Genomic DNA, 20,786 nt, shown 5'->3' with positions numbered 1-20,786 from the left:
CATAGACTCTACCCGGCAACACCTGACGTCATAGAACAGCTCTTTATTATGATTGGTCTTCATGAACAGCATTGATCGGCAGTGTGTGTCAGAATGAGTGTGAGCTGCTCACACCGGGGAAGGGGAGAGTGAGTGTGTCAGGGTGTGTGTGAGCTGCTCAAATTGTGAGGGAGGGGATAGTGAGTGTGAGCTGCGAGGGAGGGAGCAGTGTCTGTGGTCAGGGTGAGTGTGAGCTGCTCACATGGGGAGGGGTAGTAAGTGTGTCAGGATGAGTGTGAGCCGCTCAGATACTCTTCAAAGTGAAGTTCTGGGTATTTCCATAGAGTCACACAGTACAGGAACAGACCATTCGGCCCAAGTTGTTTATGCTGGCCCGGTTTCCTGAATGGCTCCATGTGTCTGTATTTGGCCCATATCCCTCTAAACTTTCCCTATCCATGTGTTCCAAATGTTTATTAAATGTTGGAAGGGTAGGGATTCTCTGAGACTGTGCCCTGTACTGATTGGCAGTCAAAGCAGGAATAAGGAAGAGGGAGTTTGAGACAAGGGGGATTGTGCGATCAAACAAACGGAGGAATATGTGAGATAGTAAGAGTGTGATTAACACAGAAAGATGAGAGAAGTTGTGCATGTGACGTAAAGATTTCAGAATGAGGTGTAGTGAGGAGAGACTGAGAAACATAGAGAAAGAACCACAAGCTGACATAACAGGTTGGATCCCAAAAATGTGGTAAGAGAGGTCTGAAGGGAGCGAAGGTTGAAGAGTTAAACAGCATCAAGAGAGAACAAAGTGTGGTGCTGGAAAAGCACAACAGGTCAGGCAGCATCCGAGGAGCAGTCTCCAGTTTTGCCAGGGCTCCTTGATGCCACACTCAGTCAAGTGTGACCTTGATGTCAAGTGTAGTTCATACTCACTTCACCTTTGAGTTCTGCAGCATGAGGGATGTGATCAGGAGACGAGTTGCTGCATTGAAGACTTCAGATTGGGGCTGGGGTAGAAGGAGAAGTAGATTGGTTGTGCAAATGGAAGCAAAGGGTGGAGATTGATTGGAGGCATGGAGGAGTGAAGTGGTTGGGGTCTGCTGTGCTGGGCTGGTGATGGGGAGTACAGGAATTGAGGCAATAGGCAGTGTCTGTGCTGTCCATTTGTGTTGCTCTCTCAGGCTGTTGTCCTTCCAGATCTCTGAGTTCACATATCAATCATGCCCTGGAGAGGGATCTCTGACAGCGTCCATTCTAAAGCAGGGAAGACAGGGCCAGCTTAAGCTGAGAGCTCAGCCCGGTCCCACTAATGGATGAGGACAACACCAGACGTGACCTTTCAATAAAGGATGAACACAGAAACATAACACTGTTTCCCCCATAAGGCTGGAAATGTCCCCAAGGCTCCTGTCCCCATCAATGTGTGCCCGGCCTATGGGGCGTGTGATCACCCTGAGCGCCGTGACGAATCTCTTCTCAACAAATACTGACGATTCACTAGAGAAAGTGAAATCAATTTGTGGTTGTGAGAAATTCCCCTGTGTCCTTAGTGCTTGCTGTTGATGTTATTTGATGTTAATGTTGATGGTGTTGGATTGGGAAATGGAGCCTGAGATGCAGGGTCTCCCTGTTTAAACCGGACACTCTTTCTTCAGGTATGTTTTTCCCCAGCAAGACCAGAAAGCACGGCTGTCACCAATAAGCAGCCACTGACTTGGACACACAGCATGGACATTCAGGATTTTCATAGAATCCCAACAGTGTGGAAACAGCCCTTGGGCTCAAGAAGTCCAGATCCATTCCCCTACATTTATCCTGACTAGTGCACCTAACCTACACTTCCCTGAATACTATGGGCAATTTAACATGGCCAATTCACCTAACCTACACATCCCTGAACACTATGGGCAATGTAGCATGGCCAATTCACCTAAGCTGCACATCTGTGGATTGTGTGGCGAAGGCGGGGCACCCAGAGGACACCCATGCAGACACAGGGAGCATGTGCAAACTTGAAACTCCATTTTAATTCAAATCAAGTAGGAAAAGGCAAAAAGAAAGATTATAGACAACAGAGGAAGTAAAATGTGGATTAATGTGATTGGGAAACCGAATGAGCTTTATTGTCACGTACTCAGGTGAGCACAGTAAGAGGTTTACATGTCTCAGGCACACTTTTCAGGTACTCTACAAGGTACATAATCTTCAGAACAAATTGTTCAGAAAAAATAATGAGAAAACTAAAGAAAGAAAAAGTTCAGCATAACTGATCGTAGGAATAAATTAGAAAATAGGGAAATAAGAAGTTCAGTCCTTCCAGTCCAGGCTATGGAGGCACCTAGCCTCCAGTCTATACCAGGCCTTACCTCCTGTCCATGCCAGGTTTTACCTCCCGTCCAGGCTATGTTTCACCTTAAGGTCCTGGAGGTGGGCTGGCCACTCTGGAATCATCTCAAGGCCAGAAGTTCACAATGAGGCCATGCTGGGCCAGGCTGGGCATCCAGTGGATGCAGAGATAACCACCCTAGGCTGGGAGACCACACGTCAGGGTGGAACACTACCACACCGAGCTGGAAGACTACCACACTAGGCCGGGTGACTGCTGAACAGGGAGAATGCCTCACCTAACTGGGAGACCTCCACAGCAGGCCAGGAGACCTCGGTGTCCTTGTACACCAGCCACTGAAAGTGAATGCAAGTGGAGAAGATTGTGAAGAAGGCAAACGTTACGTTGGCCTTCATAACAAGAGGATTGGAGTACAGGAGCAAGGCTGTGGTGAGACCATATCTGGAGCATTGTGTGACATTTTGCTGTCTTTATCTGAGGAAGGATGTTCGGCAATGGGTGGAGTACAGCAAGTGTTTTCCAGACTGGGGTGGCAGTGTGACTGGGTGACTCAGGTTAAGGCCAAGAGTTTAAAGGTACAGAGTAAGCCACTTTGGACTGAGGGAACTAGAAATATCTTCACCCAGAGAATGGTGAGTCTGTGGAATTCCCTACTGCACAAAGCAAAAAGAGCCCAAAAACATTGAATGTTTTCAAGTTGGAATTCGATACAGTTCCTTGAGCTATGAGGATAAAGGATATGGGGTTGAAAGTGGGAACTGGGTACCCAGTTGGATGATCAGCCATGATCTGAGTGAATGGGGGAGCAGAATCAAGTGGCCTGCTCCTGCTCCTATTCTGTATGTTGCAGTGATGCACAGAAGTGCTACACTGTCCCAGTTACAATGTCAAAAGTGGCATAGCTCTCAAATTCTTGTCTGTGAGAGAGAGAGAGATGAGCGAGAGAGGCTATTTGAAAGAGGGCGGGTCAGGACAGTGGACAAGACTTTTTAAAAATTAATTTAGAGGATGGGGGTATCACTGGCAGGGGCAGCATTTATCACCCATCCTTAATTACCCAGAGGGCAGTCAACAGTCAACCACATTGCTTTGGGTCTGGAGTCATGCGTAGGCCAGACCAGGTAAGGATGGCAGATTCCATCCCTAACGAGCATTAGTGAACCACGTGGACTTTTCCAGTGATTGACAATTAATCCGTTCAAATTCCAATGTGAACCTGTGCCCCCCAGCACCTTACCGGATCTCTGGATTAACAGTCCTGCGATAACACCACTGGGTCATCACCTCCAGTACAACAGAGAGAAGATAAACTGGATTTAAGGGAGAGAGACTCAGAGAGACACTATCCGAGATTAGGATGAGGGAGAGAGATAATTAAGTATTCAGTTGGACTTTTAAGAGAGAAAAATAATGTTTCTGATCCAGTGACCTTTCATCAATAACATTCCCATGGTTTCTCTCTGCCAGACCTACTGAGTTTCTCCAGCAGTCTCTGTCTGTTTCAGATTTCCAGCATCAGCAGTAATTTGCATTTGTAAGACTTGTACAAGGTGTTTTAACCTGCAGATTCCCAACCCGTGGGGTTACACAAACAACTTTTATTGAACAGTATCTACAGTCGAAAAATACACTCGATGCCTCGCATCGAATGACATAACAATTCATGAACAATTTACAACGCGGAGGATTTACAAAACAAAGTCAAGAAGTGGCAGCATGTACAATAATAAAAATGGATTTCCAGTCACCCGGCCTGGTCTCTGACTAGGTCTGTCACTGAATGTGAGTTCCATCAGTCTTTGAATTGGTCTGTCGTGACTGGCTTCTCTCTGTCTCTGTCTACGTGTCTGCCTGACTGTCCATATCTCTGTCTCTGTCTATCTGTCTCAATGTGGTGTCATTGTCTGACTATCTCTCTGTCCATGTTTCTGTCCACCTCTCTGTCTGTCTCTGTCCCTGTTTGTCTGTAAATATCTCTGTCTGTCTCCCTGTCCATGTCTCTGTCTGTCTCTCTCTGTGCTGTCGTTGTCTGTCTGTCCCTATCTCTGTCTCCGTCAGTCCCTGTGTACTGTGACCTCCCAGCCTGTCTCCAGCTCCTGGACCTGATGGACTCCGTCAGTTCTTCATTGGCTCAGGCTCTTCCTCTTCCGTAATCTTTCCAAAGCCCTGGAAGTGTTTCTGGAGCAGCCGCTGGTAACAGCCGCCGTTTTCCTGCAGCTCCTGATGTGTGCCCTCCTCCACCACGGTGCCAGCCTCCAACACCACAATGTGGTCAGCCCTCTCGATGGTACTGAGACGGTGAGCAATGACCAACACTGCATGCTGCCGGTTGCCATTGTACACAGACTGCAGGACCTGTGTGTGGGGGGGAAGGCACCGGTTTGGTTAGGTACACGGAGAGAATGAGAGAGAGAGAGAGAGACGGTGGGTTGGGCGTTAGATACGCGGAGAAAGAGACGGGGGATGGTGTTTATATACATGGAGAGAGAGAGAGAGACGGGGGATGGTTAGATACATGGAGACAGAGAGAGAGAGAGACGGGGGATGGTTAGATACATGGAGAGAGAGAGAGACGGGGGTGGTTATATACATGGAGAGAGAGAGAGGGGGGTGGTTGTTTACATGGAGAGAGAGAGAGAGAGAGACGGGGGTGGTTATATACATGGAGAGAGAGAGAGAGGGGTGGTTATATAGAACATAGATCAGTACAGCACAGAACAGGCCCTTCAGCCCATGATGTTGTGCCAAACATTGATCCTCATGTAAGGTAAACCTAATGTACGAACCCTCAAATTTCTGTGACCATATGCATATCCAGCAGTCTCTTAAATGTCCCCAATGACCTCACTTCCACAACTGCTGCTGGCAACACATTCCATGCTCTCACAACTCTCTGCATAAAGAACCCGCCTCTGACATCCCCTCTATACTTTCCGCCAAACAGCTTAAATCTTTGACCCCTCATGTTAACAATTTCTGCCCTGGGAAAAACTCTCTGGCTATCAACTCTATCTATGCCTCTCATTATCTTGTACACCTCAATTAGGTCCCCTCTCTTCCTTCTTTTCTCTAATGAAAAAAGTCCGAGCTCAGTCAACCTCTCTTCAAAAGATAAGCCCTCCATTCCAGGCAGCATCCTGGTAAACCTCTTCTGAACCCTCTCCAAAGCATCCACACCTTTCCTATAATAGGGCGACCAGAACTGGACACAGTTCCAAGTGCGGTCTAACCAAAGTTTTATAGAGCTGCAATAAGATCTCACGGCTCTTAAACTCAATCCCCCTGTTAATGAAAGCCAAAACACCATATGCTTTCTTAACAACCCTGTCCACCTGGGTGGCAATTTTAAGGGATCTATGTACCTCCACACCAAGATCCCTCTGTTCCTCCACACTGCCAAGAATCCTGTCTTTAATCCTGTACTCAACTTTCAAGTTCGACCTTCCAAAATGCATCACTTCGCATTTATCCAGGTTGAACTCCATCTGCCACCTCTCAGCCCCTCTCTGCATCCTGTCAATGTCACACTGCAGCCTACAGCAGTCCTTTATACTGTCAACGACACCTCCAACCTTTGTGTCGTCTGCAAATTGCTAACCCATCCTTCAATTTCCTCATCCAAGTCATTAATAAAAATTACAAAGAGTAGAGGCCCAACAGAGCCCTGTGGAACACCACTCACCACTGACTTCCAGGCAGAATATTTTCCTTGGGGTAAAAACAATGACTGCAGATGCTGGAAAGCAAATACTGGATTAGTGGTGCTGGAAGAGCACAGCAGTTCAGGCAGCATCCAACGAGCAGCAAAATTGACGTTTCTGATTATTCCTGATGAAGGGCTTTTGCCCGAAACGTCGATTTCGCTGCTCGTTGGATGCTGCCTGAACTGCTGTGCTCTTCCAGCACTACTAATCCAGAATATTTTCCTTTCACTACCACTCGCTGTCTTCTGTTGACCAGCCAATTCTGTATCCAGACAGCTAAATTTCCCTGTATCCCATTCCTCTTGACCTTCTGAACGAGCCTACCATGGGGAACCTTATCAAATGCCTTACTGAAGTCCAAATACACCACATTCACCACTCAACCCTCATCCACCTGTCTAGTAACATCCTTAAAGAACTCAGTAAGATTTGTGAGGCATGACCTGCCCCTCACAAAGCCATGCTGACTGCCTTTAATCAAGGCATGCTCTTCCAGATGGTCATAAATCCTATCCCTCAGAATCTTTTCTAACACCTTGCAGACGACAGATGTGAGACTGACTGGTCTATAATTGCCAGGGATTTCCCTATTTCCCTTCTTGAAGAGAGGAATTACATTTGCCTTCCTCCAGTCCTCAGGTACGACTCCGGTGGAGAGCCAGGATGCAAAAATCTTCGCAAGTGGCGAAGCGATCACATTTCTCGCTTCCCAAAGCAGCCGAGGACAAATCTGGTCTGGCCCTGGTGACTTGTCAATCTTAATGTTTGTCAAAATTTTCAACACATCAGCTTCCTCAATCTCTATCCGTTCCAGCATGCTTACCTGCTCCTCAATGGTTTCATTCACTACAAGGTCCTTTTCTTTAGTGAAGACAGAAGCAAGAAACTCATTTAGGGCTTCCCCTACCTCCTCAGACTCTATACACAAGTTCCCTATGCTATCCCTGATCGCCCCTACTCTTTCTTTGATCATTCTCTTATTCCTCACATTCATGTAAAACCTTTGGATTCTCCCTAATCCTTCCTGCCAAGCCTTTTTCGTGCCCCCTCCTGGCTCTCCTCAGACCATTTTTGAGCTCCTTTCTCGCCTGCCTGTAATCCTCTAGAGCTGACCAAGACCCTTGCTTCCTCCACTTTACATAAGCTGCCTTCTTTCTTTTGACAAGAAGCTCCTCCGCTCTCGTCATCCAAGGTTCCTTTATCTTACCCCTTTTTGCCTGTCTCAGAGGGACATATTTATTCATCACTCGCAATAACTGTTCCTTAAACAGTCTCCACATGTCTACAGTGCCCTTTCCATGGAACAATTGCTCCCAGTCCATGCTTCCCAACTCACATCTGATAGTATCATAGTTTCCTTTTCATATACAGAGAGAGAGAGAGAGAGAGAGGTGGTTGTATACATGGAGAGACAGAGAGACGGGGGTGGTTATATACATGGAGAGAGAGAGAGAGATAGAGACGGGGTGGTTGTTTACATGGAGAGAGAGAGAGAGACGGGGGGGGTGGTTATATACATGGAGAGAGAGAGAGAGAGACACGGGGGGTGGTTATATACATGGAGAGAGAGAGAGAGGGGGTGGTTGTATACATGGAGAGAGAGAGAGAGAGAGAGAGAGAGAGACGGGGTGGTTGTATACATGGAGAGAGAGAGAGAGAGACGGGGTGGTTGTTTACATGGAGAGAGAGAGACAGGGTGGTTATATATATGGAGAGAGAGAGAGACGGGGGCAGTGGTTATATACATGGAGGGAGAGAGAGAGAGAGGGGTAGTTGTATGCATGGAGAGAGAGAGAGAGGCGGAGGGGTGGTTATATACATGGAGAGAGAGAGAGGGGGTGGTTGTATACATGGAGAGAGAGAGAGAGAGAGAGAGAGAGACGGGGTGGTTGTATACATGGAGAGAGAGAGAGAGAGACGGGGTGGTTGTTTACATGGAGAGAGAGAGACAGGGTGGTTTTATATATATGGAGAGAGAGAGAGAGACGGGGGCAGTGGTTATATACATGGAGGGAGAGAGAGAGAGAGGGGTAGTTGTATGCATGGAGAGAGAGAGAGAGAGAGAGAGGCGGAGGGGTGGTTAGATACATGGAGAGAGAGAGTGAGAGAGACGTGGGTGGTTTTATACATGGAGAGAGAGAGAGAGAGACGGGGGTGGTTTTATACATGGTGAGAGAGAGAGAGAGAGATGGGGTGGTTAGATACGTGGGGGGAGAGAGAGAGAGAGAGAGAGAGAGAGACTGAGAGGCAGGGGCTGGTTAGATTTATGGAGAGAGAGCGAGAGAGTCAGAGACGGGGTGGTTAGATACACGGGGAGAGAGACAGAGACGGGGGTGGTCATATACATGGAGAGAGAGAGAGAGAGAGAGAGAGAGATGGGGTGCGGTTAGATACATGGGGGGGAGAGAGAGAGAGTCTGAGAGGCAGGGGGTGGTTAGATACATGGGGAGAAGGGGAGAGAGCGAGAGAGACAGAGACGGGGGTGGGGGGAGCTGGTTAGATACTCGGAGAGAGAGAGAGGAAATAGATATAAAGTGAGAAAGACATGGGGGTTAGTCCCCAGGAAGAGAGAGAGAGAGAAAGAGAGACATGGGGGTTAGACATGGGGATGTTGGGGGGGTGGGGGGGTGTGTGTGATGGGGGGGAGAGAGAGGATGTGTGTAAAGGAGACAAAGCAAGTGTGAGGGAGGGAAAGGAAGAGAGTGTGTGTGTATGTGTGTGTGTGCGGGAATGTGTGGGAGTGAGGTGATGAGAGACAGCGATCAGGAGTGACGGCCCCTCCCACACTCACCGTGTTCTCACTGATTCCGTCCAGGCAGCTGGTAGCATCATCGAGAATCACGACAAGGGGTTGTCGGATCAGAGCTCGGGCAATGGCCACTCGCTGCTTCTGACCCCCGGAGAGCTGTTTGCCCTTCTCACCGACATCTGCAGATTGATGGGAGAGAGAGAGAGAGAGGAGTGAGGGGGCAGCTCAGACAGACAACAAGGCACTGTCCCCAACAGGAGCAATCAGTGCTCACAGCACTCAGACCCTCACTCCGACACACTGAGGGGGGCACTCAGCAGCAACAGCACCACCCACTCCTCCAAAACTCAGTCTCCCACGGGACTCTGAACCCCCATCACTCTGTGTCTGGTTGCCCCCTACTCTGTGTCTGGTTGCCCCCCCCCCCCCCCCAACTCCATGCCCAGTTATCCCCTCACTCTGTGCCAATTGCCATCTTCACTGCTCGGGGCCCAATTGCATTCTGCTGTATGCCCAGTTGACCCCCTTCTGTGCCTAGTTGCCCCCACTCCAGGACCAGTTGCCCCCTCCCAAGCCCTGTGCCCGGTTGCATTCCACTCTGTATCCAGTTACCCTTGGCTCCATTACCCAGTTATCCCCGCACCCCATGCCCAGTCGCCCCCCCTGCACTCCGTGCCCAGTTACCCAGCACTCCATGCCCAGTTACCCCCCACTCTGTGCCCAGTTGCCCCCAGCACTCCATGCCCAGTTACCCCCCACTCTGTGCCCAGTTGCCCCCCGCACTCCATGCCTAGTTACCCCCCCACTCCGTGCCCAGTTGCCCCCTGCACTCCATGCCCAGTCACCCCCCACTCCATGCCCAGTTATCCCCCCACTCCGTGCCCAGTTGCCCCCCGCACTCCATGCCCAGTTACCCCTGCACTTCATGCCCAGTTACTCCCACTCTGTGCCCAGTTGCCCACACCCATGCCCAGTCACCCCCCATTCTGTGCCCAGTTACCCCCCCCACTCCGTGCCTAGTCGCTCCCCCCCCAGTCCGTGCCCAGTCGCCACTCTCCACTCCGTGCCCAGTCGCCGCACTCACCAGTCTTGTATTGCTCCTGCAGTGTGGTGATGAAGTGGTGAGCATCAGCGCGAGTTGCTGCCTCCTCCAATGTAGATGCCAGTGGCTGCTGGTCCAGGCCATACGCAATGTTCCTCTCCACCGAGCGAGCGAAAAGCACTGGCTCCTGACTCACCAGCGCCACCTGGGGACCACGCACAAGCAGCAGCTCAGAAATCCCACCAGCAACAAGATGGGGGAGTCCCAACAGGGAAGGGGTCACGCTCACCATGCACAACACACTGTGCAACATTCCACATGAAAGGCTTGTGGTCAGAGCCCTGCTCTGGGTTGGATGAAAGCTCTGCAGGCTAAGGATTGCTTTCCTGTGCTACTAGACTAGACAGGATTGAGCTACATAAGGAGGAAGTGTTAGCAATTCTGGAAAGTGTGAAAATAGGTAAGTCTCCAGGGCTGGATGGGATTTATCCTAGGATACTCTAAGAAGCCAGGGAGGAGATTACCGAGCCTTTGGCTTTGATCTTTATGTTGTCATTGTCTACAGGAAAAGTACTGGAAGACTGGAGGATAGCACATGTTGTTCCATAGTTCAAGAAGGGAAGGAGAGACAACCCTGGTAGTTATAGGCCTGTGAGCCTTACTTCGGTTGTGTTAAAGTGTGAGGAAAGGTTATAAGAGATAGGATTTATAATCATCGAGAGAGGAATAAGTTGGTTAGGGATTTGGTTTTATGAAGGGTAGGTTGTGTCTCACAAACCTTATTCAGTTCTTTGAGAAGGTGACCAAACAGGTGGATGAGGGTAAAGCAGTTGATGTGGTGTATATGGACCTCAGTAAGGTGTTTGATGAGGTTCCCCATGGTAGGCTATTGCACAGAGGCATGGGATTGAGGGTGATTTATCAGTTTGGATCAGAAGTTGGTGAGCTGAAAGAAGACAGAGGGTAGTGGTTGATGGGAAATGTTCATCCTGGCAATCAATTACTAGCGGCGTCCTGCAAGGATTGGTTTTGGAGCCACTTTTGCTTGTCATTTTTATAAATGACCTAGATGAGGGCGTAGAAGGAGGGGTTGGTAAATTTGTGGATGACACCAAGGTCAGTAGAGTTGTAGACAGTGCAGATGGATGCTGCAGGTTACAGAGGGACGTAGATAAGCTGCAGGGCTGGGCTGAGAAGTGACAAATGGAGTTTAATGCAGAAAAGTGTGAGGTGATTCAATTTGGAAGGAGTAACAGGAATACGGAGTACTGGATGAATGGTAAGATTCTTGGTAATATGGATGAGCTGAGAGATCTTGGTGTCCATGTGCATAGATCCCTGAAAGTTGCCACCCAGGTTGACAGGGTTGTTAAGAAGGCATACAGTGTGTTAGCTTTTATTGGTCGAGGGATTGAGTTTCGTAGCCATGAGGTCATGTTGCAGCTGTACAAAACTCTGGTGCGGCCGCACTTGGAGTATTGTGTACAGTTCTGGTCACCGCATTTTAGGAAGGATGTGGAAGCTTTGGAAAGGATTCAGAGGAGATTTACGAGGATGTTGCCTGGTATGGAGGGAAGGTTTTATGAGGAAAGGCTGAGGGACTCGAGGCTGTTTTTATTGGAGAGAAGAAGGTTGAGAGGTGACTTAATTGAGACAGAGAAGATAATCAGAGGGTTAGATAGGGTGGACAGTGTGAGCGTTTTTCCTGGGATGGTGATGGCTAGCATGAGGGGACATAGCTTTTAGTTGAGGTGTGATAGATATAGGACAGATATCAGGGGTAGTTTCTTTACTCAGACAGTAGTAGGGGCTTGGAATGCCTGTGGAGACAGTAGTTGACTCGACAACTTTAATGGCAGTTAAATGGTCATTGGATAAACATATGGATGAGAATGGAATAGTGTAGGATAGATGGGCTTCAGATTGGTTCCACAGGTCAGCGCAACATTGAAGACCAAAGGGCCTGTACTGCGCTGTAATGTTCTAGGTTCTATTACCAGGAATTGCAATATAACCCCTGATTATCCCGGGGTATTTTGCACTCCTAGGAGGGGTGTATATGATCCTCTCTCTCTCATACACGTTCTCCCAGGATGGGGCGTGTATATGAATCTCTGTCTCCGTCCCTGGCTAGAGATATATGACCCTCTCACTGCCCCTTACGGGTATGTGACCTTCCCTGTGCTCCTGGGGGTGAGGGTGTAAGTGACCCTTTCTCTCTGCCCCTGGAGGTATATAGTCCTCCTCACCTCTCCTTTTCTCTGCCTGTCACTAGAGGAAGGTATGCGACACACTCCCCTTGTGAGGGGGGGGGGGGTTGCTAAATGATACTCTCTCCCTGCCCCTGAGGGACATATGACCCTCTCCCTCTGCTCCTTGGGATACATGAAACAATCACGCTGCCTTTCGATGATATATGGCACATCCACCCCCCTTCCCCATTCCCCCAGGATCAGGGTGTATGTTCCCTGCTGCTCCTCACCTTGTTGTGGTAATATTTATGTTCATATTCCTCAATGGGTCTGCCATCCAGCAGGATCTGTCCGGACTGAGGTTGATAAAACCTCTCGAGCAGGTTCACACACGTCGTCTTGCCCCCACCGGAGGGTCCCACCAGGGCCGTGACCTCACCACACTTCAGCTCAAAGGAAACGTTCTGAAAATGGGGGCAGACTCAGTCAGATGTTGCTCACGGTTTGAATCAGCTTGCCATCTCTCTGTGGCCAGAAACACCAGGAATGGACTCTCGAGTGTGTCCCCTGACACAATGTAATTATTCCTGACCTGAATGTGTCTTCCCTGCTTTCTCATAGTCCTTCATCCCTCATGGGAAACACTATTTCTCAATCTTAGGTCTGACTCGTATGGAAAATAAAGACCACGAAAGCATGGGAAGGGTGAAAGCATGAAGCCCACTGGCAATCTGTGGTCTGTGGAATGGGATAAGGTTAGGGGAACATTCTTACACCAATTACCAGAGTAAGGTTAAGGCTGAGAGGGCACTATGGCCAGATGAGATAACACAAGTAATAAAGTAAGTTAAGTATCATCGTGACAAGATTGGGACCATAAATATTTGGGACATGACATTAAAATATCTAATTAATAGTTAGTAGAGTCAGCTGGAGACTATCGTAATAGATGGAATAGCTAGATATCTACCATGACAGGTTAGTCTGGAATTGAAGATCACTGTAGCAGAGTTAGCACTAAATATCTAACTGTGACATTAGAATAACATTAAGTAGAATGTACAACTAAAGAGATAATGGGAACTAACATCACTGGTTTATTGTGTAGCTAGAGTGAGGTACTTTGATTAATATAGTTGGACATGCTGATAAACTGACAGAAACATGACAAAAAAGATATAAAAATCCACGGACCCTGAGGTTCGTTGGCATTCGAGAATCTGCTTTCTCAGTGTAACGGTTTTTTGTTTACAAATAAAAGACCTCCTTCTTGAAGAACTCTCTGCATCTCCATATTCTCTCCACAACACTCGCAGAACCACCGGCCTGTCGTTGGGACAGAGTTTGAGATTCCCGGTTTTGCTCTGTGTGAAACGTTCTCCCTTGTCTCAACCCTTGACAGCCTGGCTCACACGACAGACCCTTACAGGGAAACAGCCCATCCCCTTCAATATATCACCCCATGGCTTCGACGGTCAAACCCAGCCTGGCTCAACTGGTGAGGACTGCAGATGCTGGAGAGTCAATGTCAAGAAGGGCAGTGCTGGAAAAGCACAGCCGGTCAGGCTGCATCCGAGGAGCAGGAGAGTCGACGTTTCGGGCATAAGCCCTTCCTGATGAAGGGCTGCTGTGCTTTTCTAGCGCCACCCTTTTCGACTCTGTATCAACTGGCCTCTCATAATCTGCAGGATACAGGAGCAGAATCAGGACATTCGGCCCATTGAGAGTCTGCCTCACCATTCCATCAAGGCTGAGAGATTTCTCAACACCATTCACCTGCTTTCTCCTTGTAACCCTTGGTCCCCTTACTAAGTGAGAACCTATCTATTTCTGTTTTGGATACACTCAATGAGGTGGCCTCTGGGGCAATGGGTGCCACTGATGCCCCACACTCCACATCTCAGTTCTGAAGGGCTACCCCTTCACTCGGAGACTGTGCCCTTGGGTCCTAGTGGAAACATTTTCTCCATATCCACTGTATCCACGTTTTTCAGTACCCTACCCTCTAAACGCCATCAAGTACAGACGCAGAGTCCTCAACCACTCTTCATATGACAAGCCCTTCATCCACAGGATCGTTCTTGTGAACTTCCACTGGACTTCGTGCAGGACCAGGAGCCCAACCAGTAGTGGCCCAAAACCGCTCACCATATTCCACATGCAGTCTAACCATGGTCTAATACAGCCTCAGCTGTACATCTCTGGTATTCTAGCTCGCTTGAAATGAAAGCTAACATTGTATTTGATTTCCTAACTGCCTACTGAACCTGCCTGTCAACCTTGAGACAATCCTGAACGAGGACACCCGAGTCACTTTGTATTTCAGAATCTTGAAGCCTTTTCCTGTTTTAGAAAATGGTCTACTCTTCCTACCAAAGGGCACAACCTCACACTTTGCCACATTATATTCATCTCTATTCAACTTCTTTACCATTCCTGCGAGCTTGTCTGAGTCCTCCTACAGCCTCCTCATGTCCCGCCATCAATGTTCGCAACAATGCCCTCAGTTCCTTCATTAGAAAGAACATACAACATGAATCGTTGTAGTGAAAGGCCTTCAGAACTCCAAATAGATCACGTCCACTCGCTCTCCTTGTTCTAACTTCCTCTCCTCAATGACTTCTAACAGATTTGTTAGACATGACCTCCCGGTGCTGACTCGGCCTGATTTTACCGAGCACTTCCAAATACTCCACAATCTCATCCTTAATAATACACTCTAAGATCTGACCAATGACCAAAGTCTGGCCAACCGGCCTATAATTTTCTGTCTTCTGCCTCCCTCCTATCTTAAAGAGGGGTGTTACATTAACCATATTCCAGTCCTCTGGGACCCTCCCTGACTCCAGTGATTCCTGAAAGATCACCACCAATGCCTCCACCATCTCCTCAGCTATCTCCTTCAGAACTCTGGTGTATAGCCATGGAAATGGAGTCATAGAGATGTACAGCACAGAAACAGACTCTTCTATCTAACTGATCCAGATATCCTAAAGTAATCTAGTCCCATTTGCCAGCACCCGGCCCATATCCCTCTAAACCCTCCTTGCTCATATAACATCCAGATGCCTTTTACAGTCATAGAGATGTACAGCATGGAAACAGACCCTTCGGTCCAACCTATCCATGCCAACCAGATATCTCAACCCAATCTAGTCCCACCTGCCAGCACCGGCCTATATCCTTCCTATTCATATATCCATCCAAATGCCTCTTAAATGTTGCAATTGTACCAGCCTCCACCATTTTCTCTGGCAGCGTATTCCATACACATACCATCCTCTGCGTGAAAAAGTTGCCCTTGGGTCTCTTTTATATCTTTCTCCTCTCACCCCACCCCAGGGAAAAGACCTTCCCTATTTATCCAATCCATGCTTCTCATGATTTTGTAAACCTCTATAAGGACACCCCTCAGCCTCCGGTGCTCCAGGGAAAACAGCCCCAGCCTGTTCAGCCTCTCCCTGTAGCTCAGATCCTCCAATCCTGGCAACATCCTTGTATATCTTTTCTGAACCCTTTCAAGTTTCACAACATCTTTCCGATAGGAAGGAGACCAGATTTGCACGGAATATTCCAAAAGTGACCTCACCAATGTCCTGTACAGCCGCAACGTGACCTCCCAACTCCTGTACTTTAATTCTCTGACCAATAAAGGAAAGCATACCTTCTTCACTATCCTATGTACCTGCGACTCTGCTTTCAAGGAACTATGAATCTGTACTCCAAGGTCTCTTTGTTCAGCTACATTCTCCAGGACCTTACCATTAAGTGTATAAGTCCTGCTCTGATTTGCCTTTCCAAAGTGCAGCACCTTGCATTTATTGAAATGAAACTCCATCTGCCACTCGCCCATTGGCCCATCCATCTGGTCTGGGTGATTTATCCACCTTGACACCTTTCAGCTTCCCCAGCACCTTCTCCTCAGTGAAACCCACTACACTCACCCCTGTTCCCTGACTCTCTTGAAGTTGTGGGAAACTATTGGTATCTTTCAACGTGAAAACTTTTGCCAGGTATCAATTCAGTTCCTCTTCCATTCTTGTGTTCCCTATTACTCCTTCATCCGCCTCATTTTCCAGCTGTCCAAAGTCCTTTCTGGCCTCTCTCTTCCTTTTAGCTATCAAAAAAGAACGCTTACAATTCATGTTACTTGCTAGCTTAGTCTCATATTTCATCTTGTCTGTCCTTAATTTTTTTTTTGGTTATCATCTGCTGGTTTTGACAGCTTCCGAAACCTCTGGCCTCCCTGTAATCTTCACTGCATTGTATGCTTTTTCTTTGACACTGTTCCTGATTTCCCTTGTCAGCTATGGTTCCCTATCACCCCCCCCCCCCCCCCCCCCCTTAGTATGTTTCTTCTTCCTTGGGATGAATTTCGGCTGAGCATCCCAGAATTCCAGCCATTGCTAATCCACTGTCATCCCTGCTAGGCCCCCTTTTTCTCCCAATTCTGGTCACCTCCTCCCTCATGCCTTTATTTGATTATAATACCATTACATCGGATTCAGGCTTCAATCGACTGCAGAGTCAATTCGATCACATTTTGGTCAATGGACCAGAGGTGTTCCTTCACCTTCAGCTCCCTAATCAAGTCTACCTCAAACAACCATCGCATAGATATTTCACAAATTCCTTTTTTTCAGATCCACCATTAGCCTGCTTTTCCCAGTTCACCTCCATGTTGACAGTCTGCATGAGTATTATCACAGTGCCATTCTTCAAGGCCTTTTCTACTATTGACTTACTTTCTGCGGCATTTTAGCCCAGGAATATTCGGTGGAATCTACACTGCAAAGCTAACTTCTCCTTCCTTCATCTCTCTAGCTCTTCTGTGCCATCCTCTCTCCCTCTCTCTCAACATCCCTCTGTCTCTGCGTCTTCCTGTCTCTGTCTCTCTCTCTCTTTCTTCCCCTTTCTCTCTCCCCGTCTCTCTTTCTCTCCATCTCTTTCATTCTCAAATCTCTCTCCATTTTTCTCTCACCCCTTCCTCCCTCTGTGTTTCTCCCTCTTTTCTTGTGTCTTTCTCTCTTGCCCACTGCCTTTCTTTCTCTCTCTCTCTCCCCCTCCATTTTTCTCATCCCATATCTCTTTCTGTCTCTCCATATCTCTCTTTTTCCCTCTGTTTCTATCTCTTGCCCCCCCCCTCCATCACTCTCCTTCCCCCTCTGTTTCTTCCTCTCCTTCCTGTGTCTTCCAGCTCTCTGCCTCCCCCTCCCTCTGTCTATCTCCCTTTATTACCCCCTCTCCCTCTCCTCTCTCCCTCCATCTCTGTCTCCCCCTCCTCTCCCTGCCCAGGCTCTCCCACACACCCCCACTCCCCCTCTCCCTCCATCTCTCTCTCTCTCACACAGTGTCCCTCTAGTTGGCACTGACTGGTACCTTGCCATCCCACAAGGTCATGTGATGTGAGAGGTAACAGGGTGCCGGTACCTTCAACACGGGTGTGTTCGGTCGTTTCGGGTACGAGAAAGTTACATTCCGGAACTCGACGTGTGCCCGGAGTGACTGTGGTGCCAAGGTGCCCAGTGTAGAGGGATCAGGCGGGCGGTCTATGTACTCAAACACCTTCTCCGATGCCCCAACAGCTTTCTTCACATTGGGATAGACAGAGATCAGCACCTAGGGTGAGATGCACAAGAGGGATCAGAGGTCAGGGGAGGTCAGAGGTCAAGGGAGGTCGTGAGAACCAAGGTCAGCGGAGGTCATGGGAATGGAGCTCAGTGGGGGGGGGGGTGTCACGGAAACCGAGGTCAGCAGGGGGTCACAGGGAATGGTGTGCACTGAATGTTCCTCATCACTCACCTCGATGGCAGTGGTGAACTGTAGCTGGTAGAAGATGATGGAGACGAGAGTCCCACTTGAAACACTGCCTCCTGAGACCAGGCAACCTCCGATGTAGAGCAGGGTGACCTTCAACGCCAGGTCTGACAGCTGAGGTGTAGGAAAAACCATCGAGAGAGAGAGAGACACAGAGAGAGAGAGAGAGAGAGAGAGAGAGTATGAGAGAGAGGGAGAGTGAGAGAGGGGGCAGGGAAGAGGAAGAGTAGGGAGTGGGACGAGTAAGAAAGAAGGTGAGAGAGAGAGAGAAGGGGGGGAGAGAGAGAGATAGAGAGAGAGAGAGAAAGAGAGAGGGAGGGAGAGGGGTGATAGAGAGTGAGAGAAAGAGAGAGAGTCACCAACAGATTTACAAAGAGATTTGGACAATAGCACCATTCCCATCCCACTGCCCTCTCCCTCACAACCCTACTCATCCGTCACAACCCATCCCCCTCCCTCACAACCCCTCCCCTTCTCTCACAACCCCTCCCCTTCCCTCACAACCCCTACCCATCCCAAACGCTACCCCTGTCTCACAACCCCCACCCATCCCAAACCCTACCCCTCCCTCACAGCCCCTACCCCTCCCTCACAGCCCCTAACCCTCCCTCACAACCCCAACCATTCCCTCACAACCCGTACCCCTCCCTCACTCCCTCACCCTCACTCTCACTCCTCCTCACTTCCCCTCCCCCTCCACTCTCCCTTCCACTACCCCTTCCCTCATCATCGCTGCTACATTAATCGTTAATCCAGTTGCCCCGGTCTCACTGTAGAAGTTGACACCTAGCTGTGACCCTGAGTGAATGGAGGGTCCCCCTGGACTGCCCCTGGGAAAGGAAAGGTCCCTTACGCTGTTGGTCCACATGAAGCCAGCGTAGGCTGCTGCCTCCTTCTTGTTGAGGCGGTACGTGTCCTCCAGCCGGTCACTATAGCGACGAGACTCGCCATCCTCATTGGCAAAGCTCCGCACAGTCTTCATTGAGGAGAAGGTTTCCATCGCCACGTCGTTCGCCTTGGCCAGGGATTCCTGAACATCGGCTGCCAATTTCTAGCACACCCGCAAAGAGAGGGGGAGAGAGAGGGAGAGAGAGTGTCAGTGAGTTGTTGCAGTTAGTGACTGTTAGAGAGAAAGTTAGTGAATGTGAGGAGAGAGAGATAGTGAATGTGAGGGAGAGAGTGAGTGTTAGAGAGTCAGTGAGTGTTAAAGAGAGAGTGTGTGTTAGAGAGAGAGTTAGTGAGTGTTAGAGTTAGTGAGTGTTAGAGAGAGAGTCAGTGGGTGTTAAAGAGAGAGTTAGTGAGTGTTACAGAGAATTAGTGCATGTTAGAGAGAGACAGTCAGTGAGTGAGTGTGAGAGAGACTGAGAATTAGTGAGTGTTCAAGAGAAAGTTAGTGAATGTGAGGGAGAGAGAGCGAGTGAGTGTTAGAGAGAAAGAGTTTCTGTGTGTTAGAGAGAGAGAGTTAGTGAGTGTGAGAGAGGCTGAGAATTAGTGAGTGTTAGAGAGTTAGTGTGTGTTAGAGAGAGAAAGAGTTAGTGTGTGTTAGAGAGAGTTAGTGAGTGTAAGAGAGAGAGAGACAGTTAGTGAATGTTAGAGAGAGTTAGTGAGTGTTAGAGACAGAGTGAGTGTTAGAGCGAGTCAGTGAGTATTAGAGAGAGAGTGAGTGTTAGAGAGAGACAGTGAGTGTTAGAGAGAGAGAGAAATAGAGAGAGTCAGTGAGTGTGAGATAGAGGGTCAGTAAGTGTTAGGAGTGGTAAGGACTCAGTGATCACAGAACGACTCCAGTATTAGACACTGAGGGAGATTATACAGTGCTTAATGGGGAATGAGTCTGATATTCGACACTGAGGAAGATTATATAGTGCTTAATGGGGAATGAGTCTGATATTCGACACTGAGGAAGTTTATACAGTGCTTAATGGGGAATGAATCTGATATTCGACACTGAGGGAGATTATACAGTACTTAATGGGGAATGAATCTGATATTCGACACTGAGGGAGATTATACAGTGCTTAATGGGGAATGAATCTGATATTCGACACTGAGGGAGATTATATCGTGCTTAATGGGGAATGAGTCTGATATTCGACACTGAGGAAGTTTACATAGTGTTTAATTGGGACTGAGTCTGATATTAGACACTGGGAGAATGTGAGGAATGCAGATGCTGGAGATCAAAGTCAAAGAGTGTGGTGCTGGAAAATCACAGCAGGTCAGGCAGCAACATGTCCTCATTCCTGATGAAGGGCTTATGCTCAAAATGTCGATTCTCCCGCTCCTCAGGTGCTGCCTGACCTGCTGTGATTTTCCAGCACCACACTCTCGACTCTGATATTAGACACTGGCTAGGTGGGCAGATGAGGGCAAAGCTTTTGATGTTGTCTACTTGCACACCAGCAAGGCTTTTGATAAATTCCTGCCTTGGAGACGGATAGCAAAGGTAAAAGCACATGGGATCAAAGGGAATTTGGCAAACTGACTCCACAGTTTACCCAGTGGCAGGAAGCAGACGGTGAATGGCTGAGGGGTGTTTTTTTTCCGACTAGAAGTCTGTATCTAGTGGGCTCCCAAAGGGATCAGTGTAGGGGCCCCTTGCTGTTTGTGGTTTTATCTTGAATGACTTAAACTTGAAAGTTGGAGGGTTGATTCGTAAGCTTGTGGATGGCATGCACATTGGTGGGGTGGAAAATAGGAGGGGATCCTTAGATGAGGGGATGATATAGACAGTCTGGCCAAATGCACTGATCATTGGCAAATAGAGTACAATCTGGATAAGTGTCAGGTGATGCACTTGGGCAGGTCAAACAAGGTAAGAAAATATACCTGGGAAGCACAGAGGATCAGAAGGTGTGTATAGACAGCCATTACATGAGGTATCAGCGCAGGTAAGTCAAGTAGTTAAGAATATACACTAGGTATACTTACATTTATTAACCAAATTTTAAGAGCA

General features: G+C 48.5%; 1 protein-coding gene across 2 annotated transcripts in view; it reads right to left on the bottom strand.

Annotated features, from left to right (window-relative positions):
- Window positions 1-4,266: 4,266 nt before the first annotated feature.
- Window positions 4,267-20,786, bottom strand: part of tap1 (transporter 1, ATP-binding cassette, sub-family B (MDR/TAP)) — a 30,070-nt gene continuing 13,550 nt past the window's right edge. For both annotated transcript variants that reach the window (XM_072550453.1, XM_072550454.1), the window contains 7 exons: window positions 18,687-18,884; window positions 17,819-17,947; window positions 17,447-17,635; window positions 12,307-12,480; window positions 9,867-10,029; window positions 8,825-8,961; window positions 4,267-4,684 (listed from right to left, as the gene is read on the bottom strand). In XM_072550453.1, the coding sequence (XP_072406554.1) occupies window positions 4,445-4,684; window positions 8,825-8,961; window positions 9,867-10,029; window positions 12,307-12,480; window positions 17,447-17,635; window positions 17,819-17,947; window positions 18,687-18,884 (1,230 nt within the window). In that variant the 3' untranslated portion in view covers window positions 4,267-4,444. The remainder of the gene's footprint in view (window positions 4,685-8,824; window positions 8,962-9,866; window positions 10,030-12,306; window positions 12,481-17,446; window positions 17,636-17,818; window positions 17,948-18,686; window positions 18,885-20,786) is intronic.

Source organism: Chiloscyllium punctatum, chromosome 30 (genome assembly GCF_047496795.1).
Source record: "Chiloscyllium punctatum isolate Juve2018m chromosome 30, sChiPun1.3, whole genome shotgun sequence".
NCBI lineage: Eukaryota > Metazoa > Chordata > Chondrichthyes > Orectolobiformes > Hemiscylliidae > Chiloscyllium > Chiloscyllium punctatum.
The sequence above is the reverse complement of the archived record's forward strand: the minus strand, read 5'-3'. Positions and strand labels throughout refer to the sequence as shown.